Genomic DNA, 24,204 nt, shown 5'->3' on the forward strand with positions numbered 1-24,204 from the left:
GTGTGGTTTGCACCTACAACGCAGAATTACCAACCTCTAAAAAAAGGAAGAAAATTCTGACATTTGCCACAGCATGGATGAACCTGCAGAACTCGCCAGGTGAAAGACAGTCCCCGAAGCACACAGTCCATGACCCCTCCCATGAAAACAGCACCAACTGAGAGTGAAAGGATGTGGACGAAAGGCTCTAGGGTGGGGGTGGGGGTGGGGGTGGCGACTGAGGGGCTGTCAGTGAGTGTGGAAGTGCAGAGGGGGAGATGAGTGGAGTCCTGGCGACAGACGGGGGCGGTGGCCACACAGCAGCATAAATGGACTTAGGGCCACTGCAATGTGCACTGAGAAACAGCCAAACGGCAATTTGGCTATGTGTGTATATCCAAATATATACATATATATTTGTATATTTAAAGATTTATTTGAAAGGCAGAGTTACGGGGACAGAGGAGACAGAGATCTTCCATCCACTGGTTCACTCCCCAAGAAGCTACCGAGCCAGCTCTCTGCTGCGGCCCGGGAAGGCAGTGGAGGATGGCCCAAGTGCTTGGGTCCCTGCACCCGCATGGGAGACTAGGAAGAAGCTCCTGGCTACAGGCTCCCGGCTTCGGATCAGCGCAGCTCTGGCCATTGCAGCCATTTGGGGAGTCAATCAATGGATGGACAACCTCCCTCCCTCTCTCTCTCTCTCTCCGCCTCTGCCTCTGCGTAACTCTTCCTTTCAAATAAATAAATGAATCTTAAAGAAAAAAAAAAAAAAGAAGAAGAAGAAGTGGAGCAGTAGTCAGGACTCGAACAGGTACCCACATGGGATGCCAGCATTGCAGGCAGTGGCTTTACCAGCTATGCCATTGTGCTGGCCCCTTCACATATATTTTTAATTTTTATTTATTTATCTGAGAGACAGAGAGAGATCTTTTATGCACTGGTTCACTTCCCAAATGCCCATAACGGCCAGAACAGGGCCAGGACTAAGCCAGGATCCTGGAACTCCATCCAGGTCTCCTACATGAGCGGCAGGGACTCAAGTACTTGTGCTGCCTCCCACGGCGTACGTGATCTGGAAGCTAGATCTGGACTGGCACCAATACTCCAAGCTTTCCATTAAAAGCTTCAGCCCCAAGCCTGCCCTGGTGTCTTTTACCACCAGGAAGAAAAATAAACAGCGACCACGCACTCATCACCAGAAACAGTATCCATTTGATCAAACACTTGGCTTCCTCCATCGGTTCTTTTCCCATTCAGCAAACTCATCCTGTGCACTGGCAGGCCTGTTTCAGGTCGGGTCTGCAACACAATGGAAGAGGCAAAGCAAGTCTTGGCTGTAGCGGGCACCCGGGCAGGAAACCCAGGAGCCCCCAGCGCGCCCCTCCTAGGAGGGCGACCAGCAGAGCTCACCGCAGAGGGCCCGCCCCGGGCCCAGCACAGGCAGAGGCAGCCGCAGGGCTGCAGCAGGGCAGGCGGAAGGGGCGCGGGGCACTGAGCGCCTTCCTCGGGTTCTTACAAAGGCGCCGGGCAGCGGGCAGCAAAGTCTTTCCGCTACAATCCAGTGTCTTTCACTTCGCTTAAAAACGAACAAGAAAACGAACCCTCCCGGCCCCGCGCCGCAGCCTGCTGGGACAGACTTTGGCGTCTCCCGTTGCCAGAGCGCCCTCCAGTGCCTCACGCGAAAACTGCGCTTGGGCCGGCAGCTGCGCGTCCACTTTACATTGCCTAAACTTCTGGCTTGGGCTGAAAGACAACGTGCGATTTCCTTCTCAGGAACACCTGAGATTACACAGGGCAGGTCAAGGGCAAGTGCCTTTGAGCAAGCCGGCAAACCGGGGTGCTATAAAGTGTATGTGTGCAATCCTGTTTTCAATGGCCATATAAAATTTAAAAGGGTCCACAGAGAAGCCCTTACTAGGAAAAAAAAAAAAAAAAAAACAGAAACCACTTTTTAAGCCATGTAGAACCATGGTTCAGCAGTGAACTGTCTTCCACTAAACCTCTCCCTCACTTGACTGCGGCCAGCAAGCAGGGCAGCAGGTGCTGGCTCTGAATGTTTCGGTAGTTGCTGGTTCTGAGTATCAGTATCTCAAAGGTTCCCTGCAAATATTCACACAGCACTATCGTCACTCTTCCTCCTCGGGGCACAGATAGCCCTGTATGAAAACAGAAACCTCGGGGCCAGTGCTATGGCTAGTAGGTTAAGCCTCTGCCTGTGCACCGGCATCCTGTACAGGTGCTGGTTCATGTCCTGGGTGCTTCTCTTCCAGTCCAGCTCCTTGCTAATTGCCTGGGAAAGCACTGGACGATGGCCCAAGCGCTTAGGCCCCTGCATCCATGTGGGAGAGACCCAGAAGATGCTCCCAGCTCCTAATCAGCCCAGCTCTGGCCATTGCAGCCATTTGGGGAGTGAACAAGCGGATAGAGAACCTCTCTCTCTGCCTCTCAAATAAACAAATAAATCTTAAAAAAAAAAAAAAAAGGAAGGAAGGAAGGGAAGAAGGGAGGGAAACAAAGAAAGAAACTGTACGTTCTCAGGGAGACTCACTTCTCTTCCTTTATTATTCCTGTCCCTCTCCAAAGCCCACCTAGAGAAAAACACTACCCAGGTCTGGTTCAGAGGACGACCAGCTTTTACATCCGGTTACCGAGAGAGCGACACCCGGGGTCGCTGCAGGGGAAGCGGTGCTGGTGGGTGACGGCTGGGGCACAGGACACTGTCCTGCCTGGTGCTGCCAGACTTCACTGCGCATGGGCCTGCCAGGGCCGGGAAATGGACGGATGAGCCTCCAGAAGGGACACGGTCCCCCAGGTCTGTACGTGCAAACCTGTCTGTGAGGTGGGTCAATGAGCAGCACCAGCAGGCTCCATGTGTCCCTCCCGTGAGCCAGGAAGCTCGCAAGCAGATCTGACTTCCCCTGCACGCTAAGGACACCTCTGCAGTTCCCAAAAGGGAAAACTCAGAAATGGTCTAAACGGGTACTAGGGTTACACACACACACATACGAGAGAAGGGTCTTCAAGAAGTTCACAGAAAGTTCAAAGAAACTTCAAAAATTCCACATATTATGAAAAACTATGCAAGATCTTAATTTTTTTAAAAAAAGTATTTATTTATTTGAAAGGCAGAGTTACAGACAAAGAGGGAAAGGCAGAGAGAGACAGAAAGATATCTTCCATTTGTTGGTTCACTCCCACATGACTGCAATAACCAAGGCTGGACCAGGAGCCAGGAGCTTCCCCCAGGTCTCCCATGTGGGTGCAGGGGCCCAAGCGCTTGGGCCATCCTCCACTGCTTTCCCAGGCACACTGGCAGGGAGCTGGATATGGGACAGTAGTGAGCATCAGCAATGTAAAGAAAGCAAGAATCTAATCAGCTAAATTGGAAAGGAGAAAAGGAGAGGGAGAGGGAAAGAGGAATGACTTTCAGTTATGGAGCTCACTCGTTGTCTGTATCATTCAAATGAGTAATAAGTATTTAGCTGATTTTCTGTTTAGCTGTAAAAAAAAAAAAAAAGGAAATTGATTTCTCACTGGTTTGACAGCAGCTGGGGGGCCAGTGCTGTGGCACACTGGGTTAAGCAGCTGCCTGCAATACCTTCATCCCAACTGGGTGCCAGTTCCTAGCCGCCCCGCTTCCAACCCAGTTCCCTACTAAAGCACCTGGGAAATCAGTGGAAGGTGGCCCAAGTACTTGGGCCTCTGCACCCACATGGGAAACCAGGATAGAGTTCCTGGCTTTTAGCTTCAGCCTGCCCAGCCCTGGCTGTTTAGGCAGTGAACCAGCAGATGGAAGGTTTTTTTCTCTTTGCCTTTCTCTTTTTCTGTGTCACTCTGCCTTTTTCTTTTTTTTTTTTTTTTTAAAGATTTATTTATTTACTTGAAAGTCAGAGTTACACAGAGAGAGTAGAGGCAGAGAAAGAAAGAGAGGTCTTCCATCCGATGGTTCACTCCCCAATTGGCTGTAACGGCCAGAACTGCGCTGATCTGAAGCCAGGAGCCAGGAGCTTCTTCCAGGTTTCCAATGCAGGTGCAGGAGCCCAAGGACTTGGGCCATCTTCTACTGCTTTCCCAGGCCATACAGAGAGCTGGATCGGAAGGGGAGCAGCCGGGACTAGAACCGGAGCCCATATGGGATGCCAGTGCTTCAGGCCAGGGCGTTAACCCGGCGAGCCACAGTTCGGGCCCCCATCACTCTGCCTTTCAAATAAAATTAATTAATTAAAAAAAAAAAAAAGAGCAACCGACAAGGCCCACAATGGAAGGCAAGAGAGGCAGTGGGCATCAAGCCTGCTTGTATAGATCAAGCCCACTCTGGTGACAACAAACTCACTCCTGCGATACCAACATGGCCCTGGGACCTACGCACTCCTCAAAGTCCCACCTCACTGGGGATGAAGTCTCTGACCACTGGACTTTGGGAGACACATTCATACCCTAACAATGAGCTATAAAATATTCAAGCAATGATGTGAAATAAGCTAAACCTGTTTGATCATAATGGATTTAAATTCATACCTAAGAGGCCTATTTGAAAACACAAATACTAGTTTCTCAGTGTTCTGTTTATTGCCTATAAAACTCTGAACGTAACCCATAGAGATCTTGAGCAATGAGTAGGAACAGAACTAGCTTCAACTGTATTCAGGGCAGGAAAGCATCACTCATATTTTTAAATTTTATTCTGTTTTTTTAGGTTTATTTACTTACTTGAAAGGAAGAGTTACAGAAAGAGAGAAGGAGCAGGAAAAACAGATTTTTCTATCACTGCTTCACTCCCCAAATGGCCGCAACAGCCAGGGCTGGGCCAGGCCAAAGCCAGGAGCTCCCTGGTCTCCCACGTGGGTGCAGGGGCCCCAGCACTTGGACCATCTTCCACTGCCTTCCCAGGTGCATTAGCAGGGAGCCAGACTGGAAATGGAGCAGCTGGGAACTGAACTTGTGCTGGAATGAGATGCCAGAATCATGGATAGAAGCTTAACCCACAGAGCCACAATGCCGGCCCCACATACTGTTTTTTAAATTAACAACTCTTCTAGTCTTAAAAAAAAAAAAAAAAAAACCTGTCAGGGTGGTGTATTCGCAGTTTAGACTCAGGGTGGAACACCCATATCCTGTAACAGCGTGGCTGGGTTTGCTCCCCGCCTCTGGCTCCTGACTCCAGCCTTCTGCTGATGTAGACCCTGGGAGGTGGCAGCGATGGCTCCACGAACTGCATCCCTGCCACCCACGAGGGAGACCTGCACTGGGTTCCCACTCCGTGGATCTGGCCTTGCCCAGCCCCACCTGTCATGAACATTTGGAGTGGGAACCAGTGGACAGGAGCTCTCGCTCTCTGCCAGTCTCTCAAATTAAAAAAAAAGACGAATCAAGCCCACAAACAGCCCATCCCCAGGGACCCCGGCTTGCATCTCCTCACTTTCCTAGAAACCTACATTCCTAAAATGTCAGCCACAGGCTACTCTGGCCTCCCGCAGGGAGTCCCACACCAAACAGCAGCTCCCACAGGGCTGACAGCACAACATTCATTCCAGGAAACCGCGACCAGAGGCCGTTTTCAGAAACTGCAGCAGTTGGAACCCGGCTGCCGCAAAGCCAGCCTCCAGGAAACCATCCGTGCAGAGTGGAGCCAGCCTCCACTGCCGCTGGTCACAACCCCGCCTAGGCACCCCCCTCCCTGGAACGTCTGAGAACATGCCACCCACAGAGTCCTGTTACCGGGAACACACCACCATGGAGTATGCCAGAAGAGTGAGGTGCTCACGTCACTTGGGAGAGTCCTCCGATGACGGTCCTGGCAGTGGGCACAGGTACCGGGAGCGGAGTTGGGGCACACAGCAGGTATGATGGAACTTTTTATTTTTTTATTTTTATTTTTTTGACAGGCAGAGTTAGACAGTGAGAGAGAGAGAGAGAGAGAGAGAGAGAGAGAGAGAGAGAAAGGTCTTCCTTTACCGTTTTCACCCCCCAAATGGCTGCTACGGCTGCCGGCGCACTGCACTGATCTGAAGCCAGGAGCCAGGTGCTTCTCTGGTCTCCCATTCGGGTGCAGGGCCCAAGCACTTGGGCTATCCTCCACTGCACTCCCGGGCCACAGCAGAGAGCTAGACTGGAAGAGGAGCAACCAGGACAGAATCCGGCGCCCCAACCGGGACTAGAACCCAGGGTGCCAGCGCCGCAGGTGGAGGATTAGCCTAGTGAGCCGCGGCGCCGGCCATGATGGAACTTTTTGTATTGTCCCTCTGTGGCCGCAGGAGGCAGGGATGGGGTCAAGTGTCAGGAGTTCACCTGCAGGCCTCTGGTTCTCTGCCTGGCTCCTTGGTGCCTCCTGTAGAAGCTGTCAGCTCATCGGCCGTGTACCCTTGGTCTGCTTACACACTGCTGGCTCCAGCCCAGGCAGGAGGAGCGCCGCCCTCCAGAGCTACACTGGGACCACTGTCTCTGGGACACGCCTCAGCAGGGGTGGCAGAGCCCCCTCCTGGGAATGTGCCCCTCCAGCCACACCTGCTCCCTGAAGAGGCCACGGACACCTCTGTGTCTTCCCGTTCTGGCCAGCTGCCACTCTCCAGAGTTCTTGCTCCCGAGGGTGGCTGTTGCTCTGGGAAACCGTGTGTCGTGTCCCAAGGTGACTCTGTCTACAGTCACGGCAGCCTGGTGCTGCTGGTCCCCCCCCACACCAAGTCCCCTTCCTCTTTCTCTTCAGCAGAGGTCCTTCTTCCTCTGTGAAAGTATTCTGAAGGGGGGCTGGCGCCATGGCTCACTTGGTTTAACGTGGTTAATCCTCCACCTGTGGCATCGGCATCCCATATGGGCGCCGGGTTCTAGTCCTGGCTGCTCCTCTTCCAGTCAAGCTCTCTGCTATGGCCCAGGAGTGCAGTGGAGGATGGCCCAAGTGCTTGGACCCTGCACCCGCATGGGAGACCAGGAAGAAGCTCCTGGTTCCTGGGTTCGGATTGGCACAGCATTGGCCATAGCAGCCATTTGGGGGGTGAACTAGCAGAAAGAAGACCTTTCTCTCTGTCTCTCTCTCTCTCGCTAACTCTGCCTGTCAAATTAAAAAAAAGTATACTGAATAGTCCCTCTCCATTCTAGAGGGGACACCAACCCACAGGCTCTGGCTCCAATTCTTCCTTTTTTTTTAAAATTTATTGGAAAGGCAGAGTGACAGAAAGAGAAGAGAAGGAGAAGTAAGGAAAGGGAGAGAGATAGATCTTTCATCTGCTGGTTTTCTCCAAAAATGGCCCCAACAGTCAGGTATGGACATAAAATGCAAATATCCTCAACAAAATACTAGCTAATCAAACCCAAGAGCACATGAGAAAGATCATTCACCTGGACCAAGTGGGATTTGTCCCTGGTATGCAGGGATGGTTCAACATTTGCAAATCAATCAATGTGATACACCACATTAACAAACTGAAGAAAAAAACCATAGGGTTATCTCAATAGATGCAGAGACAGCATTTGATAAAATACAACACCCTTTCATAATGATAACCTTAGGCAAACTGGGTATATAAGGAACATTCCTTAAAGAATCAAAGCAATGTATGACAAACCATAGCCAGCATCCTATTGAACGGGGAAAAGCTGAAAGCATTTCCACTAAGGTCTGGAACCAGACAAGGATGCCCACTCTCACCATTGCTATTCAATACAGTTCTGGAAGTTTTAGCCAGAGCCAGTAGGCAAGAAAAAGAAATCAAAGGGCTACAAATTGGAAAGGAGGAAGTCAAACTATCCCTATTTGCAGATGACATGATTCTACAGAAAGGGGAACAAAAAGTTCCACTAAGAGACTGCTAGAACTCAGATTTTCTGAGTTCAGTAAAGTAGCAGGATATAAAATTAGCACATAAAAATCAATAGCCATTGCATGCACAGACAATGCCATGGCTAAGAAAGAACTGCTAAGATCAATCCCATTCACAAATAGCTACAGAAAAAGTTAAGTATCTTGGAATACATTTAACCAAGGACATGAAAATCTCTACAATGAAAATTATAAAACATTAAAGAAAGAAATAGAAGAAGACACAAAAAATGGAAAAATCTCCCATGTTTGTGGATTGGAAGAATTAATACCATCAAAATGTCCATACTAGTAAAAGCAAGTTACACATTCAATGTGATCCCAATCAAAACACCAACAACATTAACTCAGATCTAGAAAAAACAATGCTAAAATTCAGATTGAAACACAAGGGACCCTGAATATCTAAAGCAGTATTATACAACAAAAACAAAGCTGAGGCATCACAATACCAGATTTCAAGACATACTACAGGAAACTTATAATCAAAACAACCTGGCCCTGGCACAAAAACTGACATGTAGAACAATGGAACAGAATAGAGACTAACTAATCTTTGACAAAGGAGCTAAAACCATTCCCTGGAGAAAAGACAGTCTCCTTAACAAATGGTGCTGGACAAACTGGATCTTTGCAAGCAGAAGTATGAAACAAGCCCTCTACATTACACCTTATTTAAAAATAAACTCAAAATGGAATCTGAATGGATCTGAATCTATGACCTGACATATATCTATGACCTGATACTATCAAAATACTAGGGAGAACATTGGGGAAACTCTGTAAGACTTTGGCATAGGCAAAGACTTCTTGGAAAAGACTCCAGAAGCACAGGCAATCAAAGCCAACATAGACAAATGTGATTACACCAAGCTGAGAAGCTTCTGCACTGCAGAAGAAAAATAGCAAAGTGAAGAAAAAACTGACAGAATGGGAGAAAATATTTGCAAACTATGCAATCAATAAAGGATTAATATCCAGAATCTATATAGAGCTCCAGAAACTCAAAAACAACAAAACAAACAATCCAGTTAAGCAACAGGTAAAGGGCTGGCACTGTGGAGCAGGTTAATCCTCTACCTGCCAGCAGCCCATATCAGCACCACTTCTAGTCCTGGCTGCTTCTCTTCCAATCCAGCTCTCTGCTATGGCCTTGAAAAGCAGTAGAGAGGCCGGCGCCGCGGCTTACTTGGCTAATCCTCCACTTGTGGCGCCAGCACCCTAGGTTCTAGTCCTGGTTGGGGCGCCAGATTCTGTTCCAGTTGCTCCTCTTCCAGTCCAGCTCTCTGCTGCAGCCCAGGAGTGCAGTGGAGGATGTCCCAAGCCCTTGGGCCCTGCACCCGCATGGGAGACCAGGAGAAGCACCTGGCTCCTGGCTTCAGATCGGCACAGCGTGCAGGCTGTAGCAGCCATTTGGGGGGTGAACCAACAGAAGGAAGACCTTTTTCTCTGTCTCTCTCTCTCTCTCTCACTGTCTAACTCTGCCTGTCAAAAAAAATTTTTTAAAAGAAAAAAAGAAAAGCAGTAGAGAATGGCCCAGTCGCTTAGCCCACTGCACCCTCATAGGAGACCTGGAGGAAGCTCCTAGCTCCTGGCTTCTGACCGGCGTGGCTCTGGCCATTGTGACCATTTAGAGAGTGAACCAGCAGATGGAAGACCTTTCTCTCTGTCTCTCCCTCTCACTATCTATAACTCTACCTCTCAAATAAATAAATAAAGTCTTAAAAAAGAAATAGGCAAAGGACTTGAACAGACATTTTTTTTTTTTTTTGACAGGCAGAGTGGATAGTGAGAGAGAGAGACAGAGAGAAAGGTCTCCCTTTTTGCCGTTGGTTCACCCTCCAATGGCCGCTGCGGCCGGCGCATCTTGCTGATCTGAAGCCAGGAGCCAGGTGCTTCTCATGATCTCCCATGAGGGTGCAGGGCCCAAGGACTTGGGCCATCCTCCACTGCCTTCCTGGGCCATAGCAGAGAGCTGGCCTGGAAGAGGGGCAACCAGGACAGAATCCGGCGCCCCAACCGGGACTAGAACCCGGTGTGCCAGCGCCGCAAGGCGGAGGATTAGCCTGTTAAGCCATGGCACCGGCCTTGAACAGACATTTTTCAAAAGAGGGAATTCAAATGGCCAACAGACACATGAAAAAATGCTCAGGATCACTAGCCATCAGGGAAATGCAAATCAAAACCACAATGATGTTTCACCTCTAACTTCAGTTAGAATGGTGCTCATACAGAAATCAAAAAACAATAATTGCTGGTTTGGAGGCAAGGAAAAGGTATACTAACCCACTATTGGTAAGAATGTAAACTAGTACAGCCATTGTGGAAGACAGTAGGGAGATATTTCAGAAAGCTGAAAATAGATACATCAAATGACCCAGCAATCCCACTCCTAGGGATTTATCCAAAGGAAATAAAATTGGAAGAAGAAAGAGTGATCTGTTCCCCTATGTTTATTGTAGGTGACAATATCTAAGATGTGGAATCGACCCAGATGTCCATCAACTGATGACTAGATAAAGAAATTATTGTGCGGCCGGCGCCGTGGCTTGGCAGGCTAATCCTCCGCCTTGCAGCACCGGCACATTGGGTTCTGGTCCCGGTTGGGGCGCCGGATTCTATCCCAGTTGCCCCTCTTCCAGGCCAGCTCTCTGCTGTGGCCCAGGAAGGCAGTGGAGGATGGCTCAGGTGCTTGGGCCCTGCACCCTCATGGGAGACCAGGAGAAGCACCTGGCTCCTGGCTTCGGATCAGCGCGATGCGCTGGCTGCGGCGGCCATTGGAGGGTGAACCAACAGCAAAAAGGGAGACCTTTCTCTCTGTCTCTCTCTCACAATCCACTCTGCCTGTCCAAAAAAAAAAAAAAAAAAAAAAGAAAGAAAAGAAAAAAGAAATTATTGTGAATATACACTATGGAATACTACTCAGCCATAAAAATTAATGAAATCCTGTCTTTTGCAACAAAATAGATCCAACTGGAAACCGTTATACTTAGTGAAATAAGCCAGTTCCCCAAATACAAATACTATATGTTTTCCCTTATTGGTAACTAATAGAGTACCAAAAATGTAAAGTAAAAGAGTGAAATTGACATTTTGAGATTTGATGATTGTTTACAGCCCTTGTCTCTTCTGTTGAAGAACAGTGTTTTTTTCTTACCATTTGTTGACCTCTTTACTTAGTGTAGGGTTAATCTTATGAGTATAAAGTAAACTGAAAATAGATGATTGTAAAAATTAAGAGTGGGAATAGGAGAGGAAGGAGGAAGAGGAAGGGTGGGATCATGGTCAGGAGGGAGGGCAGGCTGGCAAGCATCATTATGTTCCTAAATCTATATACACGAAACATATGAAATGTGTTACCTCAAATAACATTTTAAAAAAAGATTTATTGACTGGAAAGGCAGAGTGACAGCAAGAGAAGGAGAGTGAGGGAAAGGGAGAGAGACAGGTCTTCCATCTGCTGGTTCACTCCGCAAATGGCCCCAACAGTCAGGTCTGGACAAGGCTGAACTCCATCAGGCTCTCCCACATAGGTGGCGGGAGACAAGTACTGGGGCCGCCTTCCTCTCCCCCCCCCCCCCCCCCCCCCCGCCCAGAGCATCAGCAGGGAGCTGGCTTGGAAGCACAGTGTCTGGGTCTCTTAACTGGATGCACCACAACACCAACCACTGGCTCTAATTGGTGAACTCGGGTCTAGCATCTGAGTCATCAGTCTTCTCGTTGCTTCTGCTGTCCACCACTCTCCCTGTGGCCCCCATACCCCATCCCTAAGAAGCCCCTTATGCATTCTTCAGCCTCCCCTTCCCCCAACCCCGCTCTCTACGGCAGGGCAGGGGGAGCCAGCCTGCTGCACCTGCAGGACATTCTGTGTGAAAACTGCGGAGTCCCAGGCAGAGGGAGCCACAGGGCCCCCTGCCTGGACCACCACAAGCAGCCTTCTGCCCCACAACACAGACATCGTTTTTGTTCACAGCAAACCCTTGCAGCCTCTCACCAGGCATTTAGACAACTGCAGTCAACTCCTAGTGATGCCAGTCCATTTTTAAAGTTATCTGACACTTGAGGTAGTTAAGGCATCTGCACCCCACATGGGAGGGCCTGGGTTCAAGTTCCCCTCTAGCTTCCGTCTACTGTGCACCCTGGGGGGCAGCAGACAAAGGCTCAAGTTGTTGGATGTCTGCTACCCACTTGGGAGACCTGGACTGAGTTCCCAGCTCCTGACTTCTTAGCACAGCCCCATCTGTTGTGGGGATGTGGAGAGAAGGGGAACGAACCAGCAGATGGGAGCTCTCTGTGCATCTCTGTGTCTCTGTCCCTCAAGTAAACACTTCACACAGTGCACACTACTCGGCCTTAGCTCTTCTCAGAACCGTGCTTTCTTGATCTCTCATCCCTTTCCACCCGACTCCTGCTTCTCCTCATTCCCTCACACTGCCTCTGACCCTCTCTGCCTTTCTCTGTCCCCTCCTCTCCTACTGCCAACCTCCCCTTGGCTCCCGGCCCTCCCCTCTTTCCGTAACTGCCCCCAGATGAGTCCGAGGGAGAGCAGTGGCTGTCACAGGAACCTCCAGAGGCCCCAGATATAAGGGGAACCTAACAAAAAGGCCCCCAGCGCCCCAACAGGTAACCCACGAAGGTGCCCTCGGGCCACACTGCCCACGGCCCTGCTGGCTCTCCTCGCTTCCTGTCCCTTTGTGCTGACCCATGCTCTTGGGTTCTCCACTCGTGTGAGTTTCTGTCTTCATCAGGTTCTTCTCTACTCGGCACTGCAAAGTAAGAGTTTTCCCAGCGCACTGCCCCAGTGCCACCCTGAACACACAGTCCTGAGGCCTGTTCCAATCAGAGCTGCATCACTAAACAAGAAATGAGGTGACAGGTACCAGAAATCCAAGAGGAAATCATCGTGAGGTTCGGACGTTCGGTGCAGCAGTTAAGACGCCACTTGGGATGCCCACATCCCGTATCAGAGTGCCTGGGTTCGAATCCCAGCCCCACTTCTGATCCAGCTTCCTGCTAATGTGCACCCTGGAGGCAGCCGTGACGGCTCAAGTAGCTGGGTCCCTGCGGCCAAGGAGGACACCTGGATTGAGTTCCAGGCCCCGGCTGCAGAACCTGCTCAGTGCGAACATCACTGTCCCTGAGGCCACTGGTCCCAAGAATCAGATACAGCCATTTGACAACACAGGTACCTGCGATGGAAGATAACATTTGGGACAAACAACAGGCTAATCAAAAACCTTAGAAGGAAAAGCTGGAGAATTAGACATCTGGGGGCTCTGAAAAGTTGTCACCGGGATGCAGGGGTCGTCATCCTGTGCAGGGGTTCAGACCCTGCTTGGCAGGGTAGGCATCTGTTTGGATGCCCACACCCACATCAGAGTGCCTGGGACAGAGTCCCACCTCGGCTTCTGACCCAGCTTCTTCCTCTCGGTGGCTCCAAGATAATGGCCCGAGTCCTCGGGTTCCTGCTGCCCATGTGGGACACCCAGACGGAGTTCCCAGTTTTGGCCTGGCCCAGCTCCAGCTGTGGCAGGTATTTGGGGAGTAGAACCAGCAGAAGGAAGATCTCTGTTTCTATCTCTCCGTTTTCAAATAAATCAAAATAAATTTTTGGAAAAAAATTTTTTTTAAAGCTCTGACCAATTCCTGGGAATCTACAAGGTCATGTACATGTGTGGGGCGAAGTGCATGCCCAAGGCTGCACACATGCTCAGGAAAAACCAGAAGACCACAAGTTCTCGTGACTAGCCAGACTTCTGTGTAAGCAGAAAGTGAGGGCAAAAGTAGAGTGAGGGAGGTAAACCCAAGGCAGAATGTGCAAAACAGGCCAGGCGTGCAGAGCTGCTCAGCAGATGAGATCTCTCAGTTCCAGGCATTTCAGGAAATCTCTATCTAATCACCAGCTGACACCAGAGACCTCAGTGGACACACAGGACAAAGAATACAATGTGATATTTGCTCTTTACCCCACCCCCCACTGGTGATCAACTCAACCCTCTGTCTCTTCTCCCCTGGCAGGAGGTCTCTAGGTGGGGCTGAAAGTCCTGCCTTGTTCTTCCTGGTGACCACCAGCCACCTCGCTGGCAGCTGGCACACAAAACCGCGAGCACTCGGTTTCAGGAGCTTACGTGTCAGGGCAGGGGCAGAGATCAAGGACTTGCTTCTTTGTGTATCACAGTAGCACACAACTCAGTCATGAAACAGGCAGAAAACCTGATAGAGTTCACCAAAGATACACAAGTGGCAAATAAGCACATGAAGACACCTAACATCATTGTCCTAAGGAAACCCCAAGTTAAAACAAATTAACAAATTAAAACAAGGTACCACTCCACACCTACCAGAATGGCTGCAATGTTTCAAAACTGGCAGTACGAAGGCTGGCACTGTGGTAGAACTGGAGAGGGACAGCACAGTCATTTCTTACAAAGCTAAACATAATCTTCCAGTTGATTACCGCACTAATACTCCCAGGTATTTCCCCCAATTGTGTGAAAACATGTCCGTATGAAAACCTGCACATAGGGGCCAGTGCTGTGGCACAGTGGGTAAAGCCATCAGCTGTGACGCTGGCATTCCATACAGGCACTGTACAAGTCCCAGTTGCTTCACTTCTGATCCAGCTCCTTGCTAATGCTCCAGGGAATTCAGCAGAGGATGGCCCAAGTGCTTGGGCCCCTGCACCCACATGGGAGACCTGGAAGAAGCTCCTGGCTCCTGGCTCCTGGCTCCTGAACCGCCCAGCTCCAGCCGTTGCAGCCATTTGGGGAGGGAACCAGCGGATGGAACTAGCTCTTGTTCCTTCTCTCTCTGTATCCATTCTCTCTCACTCTTTCTCTCTCTCCCCCACCCCCGTAACTCTGCCTTTCAAATAAACAATATAAATCTTAACAAAAAAAACTGCACACAAATGTATACAGATTATTACATAATCAACACAGACTGCAAGTGACCGAAATGTCCTTCAATAAGTCAATGGATAAACAAACTGTGGTAAAAAAAAAATAAATAAATAAATAATGCATTATCAAGCCATGAAAAGACAAAGGGGAACTTGCTGAGGTCGGCACTGTGGCATAGCAGGTAAGGCCGCCACCTGCAGTACCAGCATCCCATATGGGTGCCGGTTCCAGTCCCAGATGCTCCTCTTCTGATCCAGCTCTCTGGTATGGCCTGGGAAAGCAGTAGAAGATGGCCCAAATTCTTGAGCCCTTGCACTTGTGTGGGAGCCCCGTAAGAAGCTCCTGGCTCCTGGCTTCGGATTGGTGCAGCTCTGGCCATTGCAGCCATCTTGGAGAGTGAACCAGCGGATAGAAGACCTCTCTTTCTCTCTGCTTCAGCCTCTCTGTAACTCTGCCTTTCAAATAAAATAAATAAATCTTTCTTTTTTTTAAAGTGTGTTGCTTGGAGAAAGAACATAGTCTAAAACACTATATAGTGGTCGGTGCCATGCGTAGCGGGTAAAGCCGCCACCTACAGTGCCAGCATCCCATATGGGCACCGGTTTGAGTCCTAACTGCTCCACTTCCGATCCAGCTCTCTGCTATGGCCTAGGAAAGCAGAAGATGGCCCACGTGCTTGGGCCCCTGCACCTGCGTGGGAGACCTAGAGGAAGCTCCTGGCTCCTGGCTTTGGATCGGCCCAGCTCCAGTCATTGCGACCAATTGGGATGTGAACCAGTGGTTGGAAAATCGATTCTCTCTCTCTCTCTCTCTCTCTACCTCTACCTCTACCTCTACCTCTACCTCTCCTTCTCTCTGTGTATAACTCTTTCAAATAAATAATAAATAAATCTTAGGGAAAAAAACACTATATATCATATGATTCCAATTATACAACATTCTGGAAAAGGCAAAATATAGGGACGTGACATGAGTGATGCTTGCAGCGGGCATGGGAGGAAGGGAGACGCAAAGGCAAAGCAAAGCATTGGGGGCTTCCAGGGCAGGAAAACTATGCTGAACGGCGCTGTCATACCGCAATGGAAAATACATGATGCTACCCGTTTGTCAACATGCACAGAACTTCACAACACAGAGAGCGAGCCTCAATAGATGGAGTAAAGTCACTTGGGAAGGAAGGGGATCCTGGAAAGAAGGCGGGCTGTGGCCAGGGAATCTAACAACCTCGCAGAAGGGGACAATGGAGAAACAGTTCTGACCTAAGCCACTCTGGAGATGAGCGAAGCCCGTGAAACTGAAGAAAGGGAACCGCACCCAGCACAGCACGGGAGCTGATGAAGTTCCCCAGGCACGGGTGAACAAGCCTGGTACCGTTACACACACACGGGAGTCAGCTATGTGCTACTGTTAAACGTGCAAGCTGGTTAGTGACTGTGGACCGTGGGAACCAGGTTTCTCATTGGGGACGAATTTTTTTTTATTTTTTTATTTTTATTTATTTATTTTTTTGACAGGCAGAGTGGACAGTGAGAGAGAGACAGAGAGAAAGGTCTTCCTTTGCCGTTGGTTCACCCTCCAATGGCCACCGCGCTGATCCGAAAGCAGGAGCCAGGTGCTTCTCCTGGTCTCCCATGGGGTGCAGGGCCCAAGCACTTGGGCCATCCTCCACTGCCCTGCTGGGCCACAGCAGAGAGCTGGACTTGAAGAGGAGCCACCAGGACTAGAACCCAGCACCCAAATGGGATGCCGGCGCTGCAGGCGGAGGATTAACCGAGTGAGCCACGCGCCGGCCCGGTCTCTGCTGATTTAACCTCTGGCTGGGTGCACGGAAGCTTCATGGATGAGAGCGTGCTGCCCAAGGCCTGGGTGTCAGCAAGGCTGGTGAGCTAAGCTCCAAGTGCTTTGCCAGTGTCAACAGTGTGCAGCCACAGGTCCCACTGCTGAACAGTAGGCTGGCCCTCCACAGGTCTCAAAAGGAAGCTTCTGGTGGGGCCTAGGTACATCCCCCCAGCGGCTGCTCTGGCTGTTTGTCAGCCATGAGCCAGGGCCCCATGCCAGGGGTGGCAAAGGAACTGGAAGGCGGGCTGCCTAGGAAGGGGTGAGTCCTCGCCAAGGAGCACACAGATGTAAAAAGTCCAGAAGCAGCTTTGTAGCGCCGTGAGTTAAGTCACCACTGGGGGCAGGAGCGCCCCACAGGCCCACTGCTCTGCTTCCAATTCAGCGCCCTGCTCAGGCACCTGGAGAGGTAGCAGATGCTGGCCCCAGCGCCAGGGTCCCTGCCACCCACACGGGAGACCCGGATGGAGTTCAGGCTGGTGGCTCTGGCCTGAGCTGCCATCTGGGGGGTGATCCAGTGGATGGAAGATCTCTCGTTACTGTGCCTTTCAAATAAATCTTCAAAAGGAAAAGGTGGGCGTGGTCTGTGAAGTCCGCTCTGCCACTGCTGGTGCCAGGCCTTTGCACCAGTCACCTCGCCTCTCTCAGCCAGTTTTCTGTCCTCATCACCAGGACAGGGGCAGGCCCGGAAAGCAAGAACGCGCACGCGCATGCACGAGGTGGCCCCGGACCCCAGCACTGGGCAGGTCCTGGCTGGCCAGCCCAGGCGGGGGGCTCCAGGTGTCCTTTATTGAACCAGGGAGCGCTGCAACGGCACAAAACCCCCTCACCTGTGCAATCATTTCTCCTCATAAGACATGCCACTGAGTCAAAACTCAATGGGTGTGTGGGCTTGAAATGAGCTTTTTTTAAAATTACTGGTTCAATGCCTAACGCTGTAAAAACCAAGATATCAGCAAAACTGTGCCAGACGGCGTGCGGCGCCGCTCAAGGGCCCACGCCACGAGCGGTCACAGGCACACGGAGCGAGACGTGCTTTCTGGGGCGGACAGAGTCCGTGCACCTCGAGCCATCGTTTGCGCCCATTTTCCGGGTCCAACCAACACCTCACGGCGCCGCGGCAGCGCGCGACCTTGGCAGAGGTCGACCCGGGGCTCCCGCGAGGGTTCCGGGAGGCCGCGCCGGGGGAGCACACGCTCGCAGGCTCAGGCTCAGGCCGACCCGCCGGGCGGGGACCGGGGACCTGCACTCACAGGCTCCGCAGCGCCGCCGCTCCCGCCGCTCCCGCCGCTCCGCGCGCCGCCCTCCGCAGCAGACGCAGCGCCATCTTCCTGACGCACACGCCCCGCCCCGCCTCCGCCTAGCCACGCCCCCTCCGCCTAGCCACGCCCATCCTCCGCCTAACCCCGCCCCGCCTCCGCCTCTCCCAGCCCACGCTCCAGCTTGGCCCCGCACTGCCTCCGCCTAGCCCCGCCCCGCCTCCACCTCCGCCTCTCCCAGCCCACGCTCCAGCTTGGCCCCGCCTCGCCTCCGCCTAGCCCCGCCCCTCCCCCGCCTCTCCCAGCCCACGCTCCAGCTTGGCCCCGCCCTCCTTCTGTGCACTCGCCGCTCTCCATGCCGGTAGTGACTTGCAGGAGAGACCAGGCCCCGGGTCACGAGTCCGACCGAGCGCCCGCGGCCCGGGTGGCCGTGGGGAGACCTTCGCGCCGTCGTGAGGCAGAGCAGAGGGTCTCAATGAAGCGTGCCCCTGTGCGTGTTTGGAGAACTGGCGTTGTCCGGGCCGGGACAGGCCACACTTCCTGGGCTTATTTTTGTGGTTAAAACGCCACAGGACAGCCGCTGGGAGCCCACCACGTGTGTGCCTCGCTTACCGGTCCGGGTGCGGCCAGAGAACACGCGGCCTCCGCCCCAGCGCTTGGGGGGCGAGGCCCGCCCAGCCTCCGTGGTCTCCAGGCCTGGATAAGCCCAGCTGAGGCAGGACAGGGCGTGCCCTCTCTGTTCACCCCCGGGGTTCCCGCACCCCGCCTACCCTAGGCCTGGCTGTCTCCTGCAGCGGGTCACCCCATCCAGGCCCTCTTTGAGACGTCAGCCCTGGGGGCTTCACCCTCTGTCGGCCCTCGGGGTTCCCGCACCCCGCCTAGCCCAGGCCTGGCTGTCTCCTACAGCAGGTCACCCCATGCAGGCCCGCTTTGAGACGTCAGCCCTGGGGGCTTCACCCTCTGTCAGGCCCTTGAGTACTGAGCTACTCTGCACAGGAAGAGATGCCGGGGCCTGATAACATCTACATCACAGACATTAGACTTGGGGCTCAGCTCCCACACCAATCCTGCCTTTAATTAAAAATGTGCCACCTTACTCATGGTGGAATTTTCTGTTATCTTGACTTTTAGCATATTGTATTAAAATGTTATTTTTCCTAATTACTGAAATTTTTAGAGCTTGCCCCTTAAATTTTGAATTTGAGGCTGGTTCTAGCCAGTGCCACTTTATACCTGGATTTTTCCAAAACTGCCTTGCTCCAAGTCTCCTTCCTTCAACCAACCCTTTTGCTACCAACCTGGTTTATTTATTTGTTTGTTTGTTTAGGCCAAAACCAAGGGCCAGGAACTCAATCTGAGTCTCCCACATGGGTATCAGAAACCCAGGTTCTTGGGCCATCATCTGCTGCCTCTCAGGTGCACTAACAGGGAAGGTGGTTAGAGAGAGCAGCGTGGCCAGGACTTGAACCTGTGCTCTGGTATGGGACACAAGCAAGTGGCTTAACCCGCTGCACTGTAACCCCCTGGCTTATCTTTTAAAGGGTGATGCAGCTCCCAGTTCCAGAGTTTAATATATGTTTCTTTTTTATTTAGAAGCAGAGGGACAGCGATGGTTTATTCCACAAGAAGTCAATCCAGGTCTCCCGGTGGGTGGCGAAGACCCATCTGCCTGAGCCATCACCTTCTGTTTCCCACAATGTGTGCTAGCAGGAAGCGGGAATCAGGAGCAGAGCTGGGACTTGAACCCACACACTTCAGCAGGGACATGGGCATGGCTACTCTGCACCAAGCAGGTGTGACCATGGGAAGTCACTTAGCCTCTCTGGGTGTCAGTTTTCTCATCGGTAAAATGGACTGTAATTCCTCACAAGGCATGTTGAGATACACTGAGTTTATATGCATATGTGCTCCTATGCCTATTTTTCCTTTCCCCCAGTGTTCTCAGGGGTGGGGAATTGGGATTCCCGCCTACCTGTCAGGCTTTGGAATGCAGTGTTGTCCAGTGGGCAGCGCTGGACAAGTGCCGAGCAGCTCCATTTGAGAAAAGCTGCTGATGCCTGTTTGGAAACGCCACCTGGATTGGGCTTTGTGGTGCAGGGTGTCCAGCCTCCCCTTGGGGCAACTGCATCCCATAGCAGAGTGCAGGTTCAAGTCCCGGCGACTCCACTGTGATCCAGCTTCCTGCTAATGCATCTCGAGAGGCAGTGATTGATGGCCCAAGCGCTTGGGCTCCTGCCATCCAGGTGGGAGGCTGGGATGAAGTTCCTGGGTCCTGACTTCAGCCTGGCCTAGGCCTGGCTGTTTCAGGCATTTGGGGAATGAACCAGCAGATGGAAGATATTTCTCTCTCTCTCTCTCTCTCCCCCCTCTCTCTCTAATCTAAAAAAAAAGCCCCATCTGCAGGGCTGGATAGTAAGCTTTTAGAGAGCATGGACCTGGCGTGTCCTGTCATTGCTGCAGCCCCAACACCCAGCGCCAGTGACTCATCCCTGGCAGGTGTGTAACTATAAGATAAAAGTGCGCAGCAGCTTCTGGAAGCTTCCATGTAACAGGTTATCTTTATTAAGCGTGGCTGGGAGGCACGTGTTTGGCCTCGCAGTTGAGCCACCTGCTTTCCACGTCGGAGTGTCTGGGTTTGATGTCCAGCCCAGCTCCTGCTGACGCAGGCGACTCCGCCTTCCTGCTGATGCAGACCCAGGGATGCGACAGTGCTGGCTCGCATCACTGGCTCCCTGACACCCACATAAAGACATGGCCTCTATTCCTGGTTCCCAGCTTCAGGGAGGCAGGAGGGGGGAAACAAAGTGTGACTTGAAGGCAGCCAGAGACCGTCTGTGGCCAGTTCTCTTGGCACTGGGTATGCATAGCTATGAACAGGGTCTGGCTCTTGGGCGTGCCTGGTCAACAGGAAGTGAGGCAAGCCCTCCCATCAGGACCATGCTCTCAGCGCTGGGGCTGCTCACACAGGGTCAGCTCTGCTCAGCCCATGCCTTCTCCCAGGCTGTCCTTGCCTGTGTGGTTCTGGGCTGGGGTTGGCCACCAGGGACATTTGTGAGAGACCCTGTCGGCGGGGGGCACAGGACCTGCCTGTGGGCCGAGGCTGTTGGCACTGGGCACTCACTGAAAACTCCCAGCCTCTTGAGATTATTTCCGGGTCTCCTTACTTTATGTTCACATCTGTGCATTTTTCCAACTCAAGCAAACTTAACATTTATTGGCATGGCTCCGTGAGAAGGTGTGTGAGGGACATTGTGACCCATGTGACAAGATCGCTGAAACCTTGGGATCTTATGCTGAGGGATGCAGCCAGACACAAGAGGACGAAGGCTGTGTGATCCATGAACCTGAGGAAGCTGGAGAATTCGAATGCAGAGACAGAAGGCGGTGGTGGTGTCCAGGGGCAAGAGGGAGGGGACACAGGCAGCTCCCGAGTTCCGGGTGGGCGGAGGCACTGACTGCCCACCACTACGAATGGACTTAGTGCTCTAATTGCACACTGGAAAGTGCTTCTGTGGGTGCATGTTAGCATGGATATTTCTCCACGGCGGAGGGGGTAGACATTTCTTTTCCTCACCTGTGGCTGAGGTCCCTATCCTAAAAAGGCTGATAACAGACAAGCACATCTGTGTGTTTAGCGTATGTTTTGTGTGACGCGGAGGTTTCGGGAGGAAATGAAGACCCAGAGAAACAGAAACGTCGTATTCTTGTGCTTCCTTGATGAAGACTGGGCGACACGGAAAAGCAAGGTTGGAGACGAGAGAGCGATCTCGTGGTAGAGAACTGGGGGCGGCCACAGCAAGGGCTGTTCTGCAGGGAGGGCACCTCGCGGGTGAGGGTCACGTGACCCAATTCAGTGGACAAGGTGGCGGGGACACCCTCCTGCCTCTGCGGCTTTCTGAAATGCCAAGGTGCCGTATTTGGAAGCAGTGTGTCAGGGTCCCCACCAACCACAAACGAAGACACCCTCTGTCTAGCCAAAGAGGCAGGCGGGCAGATGGGGAACGCATGGGCTCTGTGATCTGCTGGTCGGATGGGGGAAGAGGTGTTCCAGTGGAGGGGGCGCAGGGGGTTCCTCTGCATGGCACGGGCAAGGAGCAGGGGCTTTTCAGAGGAGACTGAATGAGGGAAAGTCTTGTCGAGAGAAGCAAAGCAGGCAGAGAACACACAGGGCTCCCGGGGAGTTGTCTGGGGCCACCAGACGGTCGGTGACCCGAATGACTGCTCAAGTCCCCGCCAGCGCTGCCCTCGGCAAACAGGATTCCGGAAGAGCAGGTGGTTACAATTGTATCACCGGAATTGTAATCCTCACAAAACCCAAGTAAATCTCACCAGGAACCTTAAGAGTCGTCGGCTCTTGCATGGGCTCAGCCTTTGGCAAACAGGCACACCCAAAGAGATACTGGACAAATACATCTCATCAACCCAGGTTTACCGTAACTCTAAGAACTCAGAAGTCACAAAGGGCAGGCGGGATTAGGACAATGAGGCTGCAGTTTTCCTTCTGTACCAACGCCAAAGCCTCTTTATGGGAGCCACTTTCTGCCCTCCTTTTGGTGTCTGGCTGATGTAGGTTAATTTTCGCCAAGGCTGAGTCTCAAAGGCTTGAGCAGGGCCGGTGTCGCCGATTCATGACTTCAGAATGCTGCATGCAGCCAGAGATGTATTAGAAGTTCTGTGGAACGGTTTTCCTGCAGCGGCACAGACAGAGCTGCGCTCTGAGATCGCCCATCCCTCCTGCTGCTAGGATACAAAACCCTGAGTCTCACCTCCTGGGCTGCCGCGCTGGCTTTGAAAACCGCCATGCCTGTGTCTGGCCGCCTTGGGGAGGCAGAAAGAGACTGTCTGAGATGTAGGCCAAATGCAGAATAGCTAACGACCACTCCTGGGCCTTTGCTTCCTCCCCATTACTGAGGAAGTTAGGCCGAGTGACCTCTGAAATTCCCTCTGGACCCAGAGACCAGGGGTCTCACTTTCTATCTAAATCCTTCCTCATCTCGGCACCACACTGTGCTGCCGGTCCCTCTCGTGCCCCACAGCCCGGGGGCCCTCTGCACCCCCTTCCCCTCCCTGGTCCCTTTTTCCTTTTTCCGCAGCAAGTATCCACCCTAGTTACTAGACAGTGTGCTCATTTGTGATGTCTTCCCAGCACGGGGAGGGTTGGGCCCTCTTTTGCCTCCTGAGCACCTGAAACAGAGCCTAGCGTGCAGTGGAGGCTCAGAGGTATTTGTTGAGTTCGACATGTTGCATCTTGAGCCATCTTCTACCACATTCTTTCTTTCCATAATTGCCCTTGTTATTTTCATGTCGCTTGTGTGTTGATCATTGTCTTGTTCCCCCGTTTCTGTCTCTTAATTCCCTAGCGTGCCTGGCTGATTAATGGCCACCAACGTCCAGAACCTGTGAGCCTGTCACTTTGCGGTGTGATCAAGTGAAGGATCTTGAAATGGGGAGATTATTGTGGATTATGTGGGTGGGCCCAGTATCATCACAGGCAGCCTTGTTCTCAGAAGCAAGCAAGCGAGGGAGGCAGGCACAGTGACCGAGCTGGGACATGGAAGCAGAGGTCAGCGAGACACAGGGGCGTGAGCTAAGGCCTGCAGGTGGGCTCTGCAGGCTGGAGAAGGTGAGAACCAGCTTCTCCCCTGGAATCTCCAGAGGGAATGCAGCCCGGCTCCCACATCTCGTGTTCTTCCCCCGAGTTATTCTGAACTTCCAGTGTCTGGCACTGTAAGGTGGGTTAAGCCACTAAGTTTGTGCCAATGTAGGACAGCAGCAATAGGAACCTGGGACACGCGCTAAAGCAAATCCGTTCTAGAGTTCCTTGCTTATGAACTGGTTCTCAAAGACTGCTGTCGAGGCCACCTGTAAGCCCAGAGTGACGCTGTGTGGTTCAGATGGCCAGGAGCACTTCGGTCAGTGTTGGCCTTGGCTGTGGCCAGAGCTCCCTTCAGTCTGAAAGTGTGCAAAGAAGAAGGTGGGGTGGGCATTTGGCCTAGCAGTGACGATGCTGCTTAAGATGCCTGCATCCCGTGTCACAGCGCCTGGGTCTGGTTCTGTTCTTAACTGCAACTTCCTGCTAACGCATACCTGGGGAGCAGCAGCGACGGCTTAAGTAATTGGGCTCCTGCCACCCAAGTGGGAGACCTGGATTGAATTCCTGGTTTCTGGCTTCAGCTCCAGCCAGGCGCTGTTGCAGACATTTAGGGAATGAACCAACACATGGGAACTCACTCTTTCTCTCAACAAAACAAAAGAATCACACCAGCTAACTTATCTGAACAAGGTAACAAGAAGAAAAGAGAACCTGCCGTCCCCTCCAAAGCTGCGGGCCCCGTATCTATATGTGCCGAGTGCGGTACCCTATGCACAGGTGCAGGTGCACGGCTGCAGGGTTGTGTGTTGGTTCCATGTC

General features: G+C 52.1%; 1 protein-coding gene across 9 annotated transcripts in view; it reads right to left on the reverse strand.

Annotated features, from left to right (window-relative positions):
* Positions 1–17,861, reverse strand: part of CLYBL (citramalyl-CoA lyase) — a 242,216-nt gene extending 224,355 nt beyond the window's left edge. For all 9 annotated transcript variants that reach the window (XR_009866184.1, XR_009866183.1, XM_062193982.1 and 6 more), the window contains exon 1: positions 17,787–17,861. Coding sequence is in view for 7 of the 9 variants with exons in the window: in XM_062193982.1 (XP_062049966.1) it covers positions 17,787–17,860 (74 nt within the window). In the remaining 2 variants the exon portion in view is untranslated. The remainder of the gene's footprint in view (positions 1–17,786) is intronic.
* Positions 17,862–24,204: the final 6,343 nt, after the last annotated feature.

Source organism: Lepus europaeus, chromosome 6, assembly GCF_033115175.1.
Source record: "Lepus europaeus isolate LE1 chromosome 6, mLepTim1.pri, whole genome shotgun sequence".
NCBI lineage: Eukaryota > Metazoa > Chordata > Mammalia > Lagomorpha > Leporidae > Lepus > Lepus europaeus.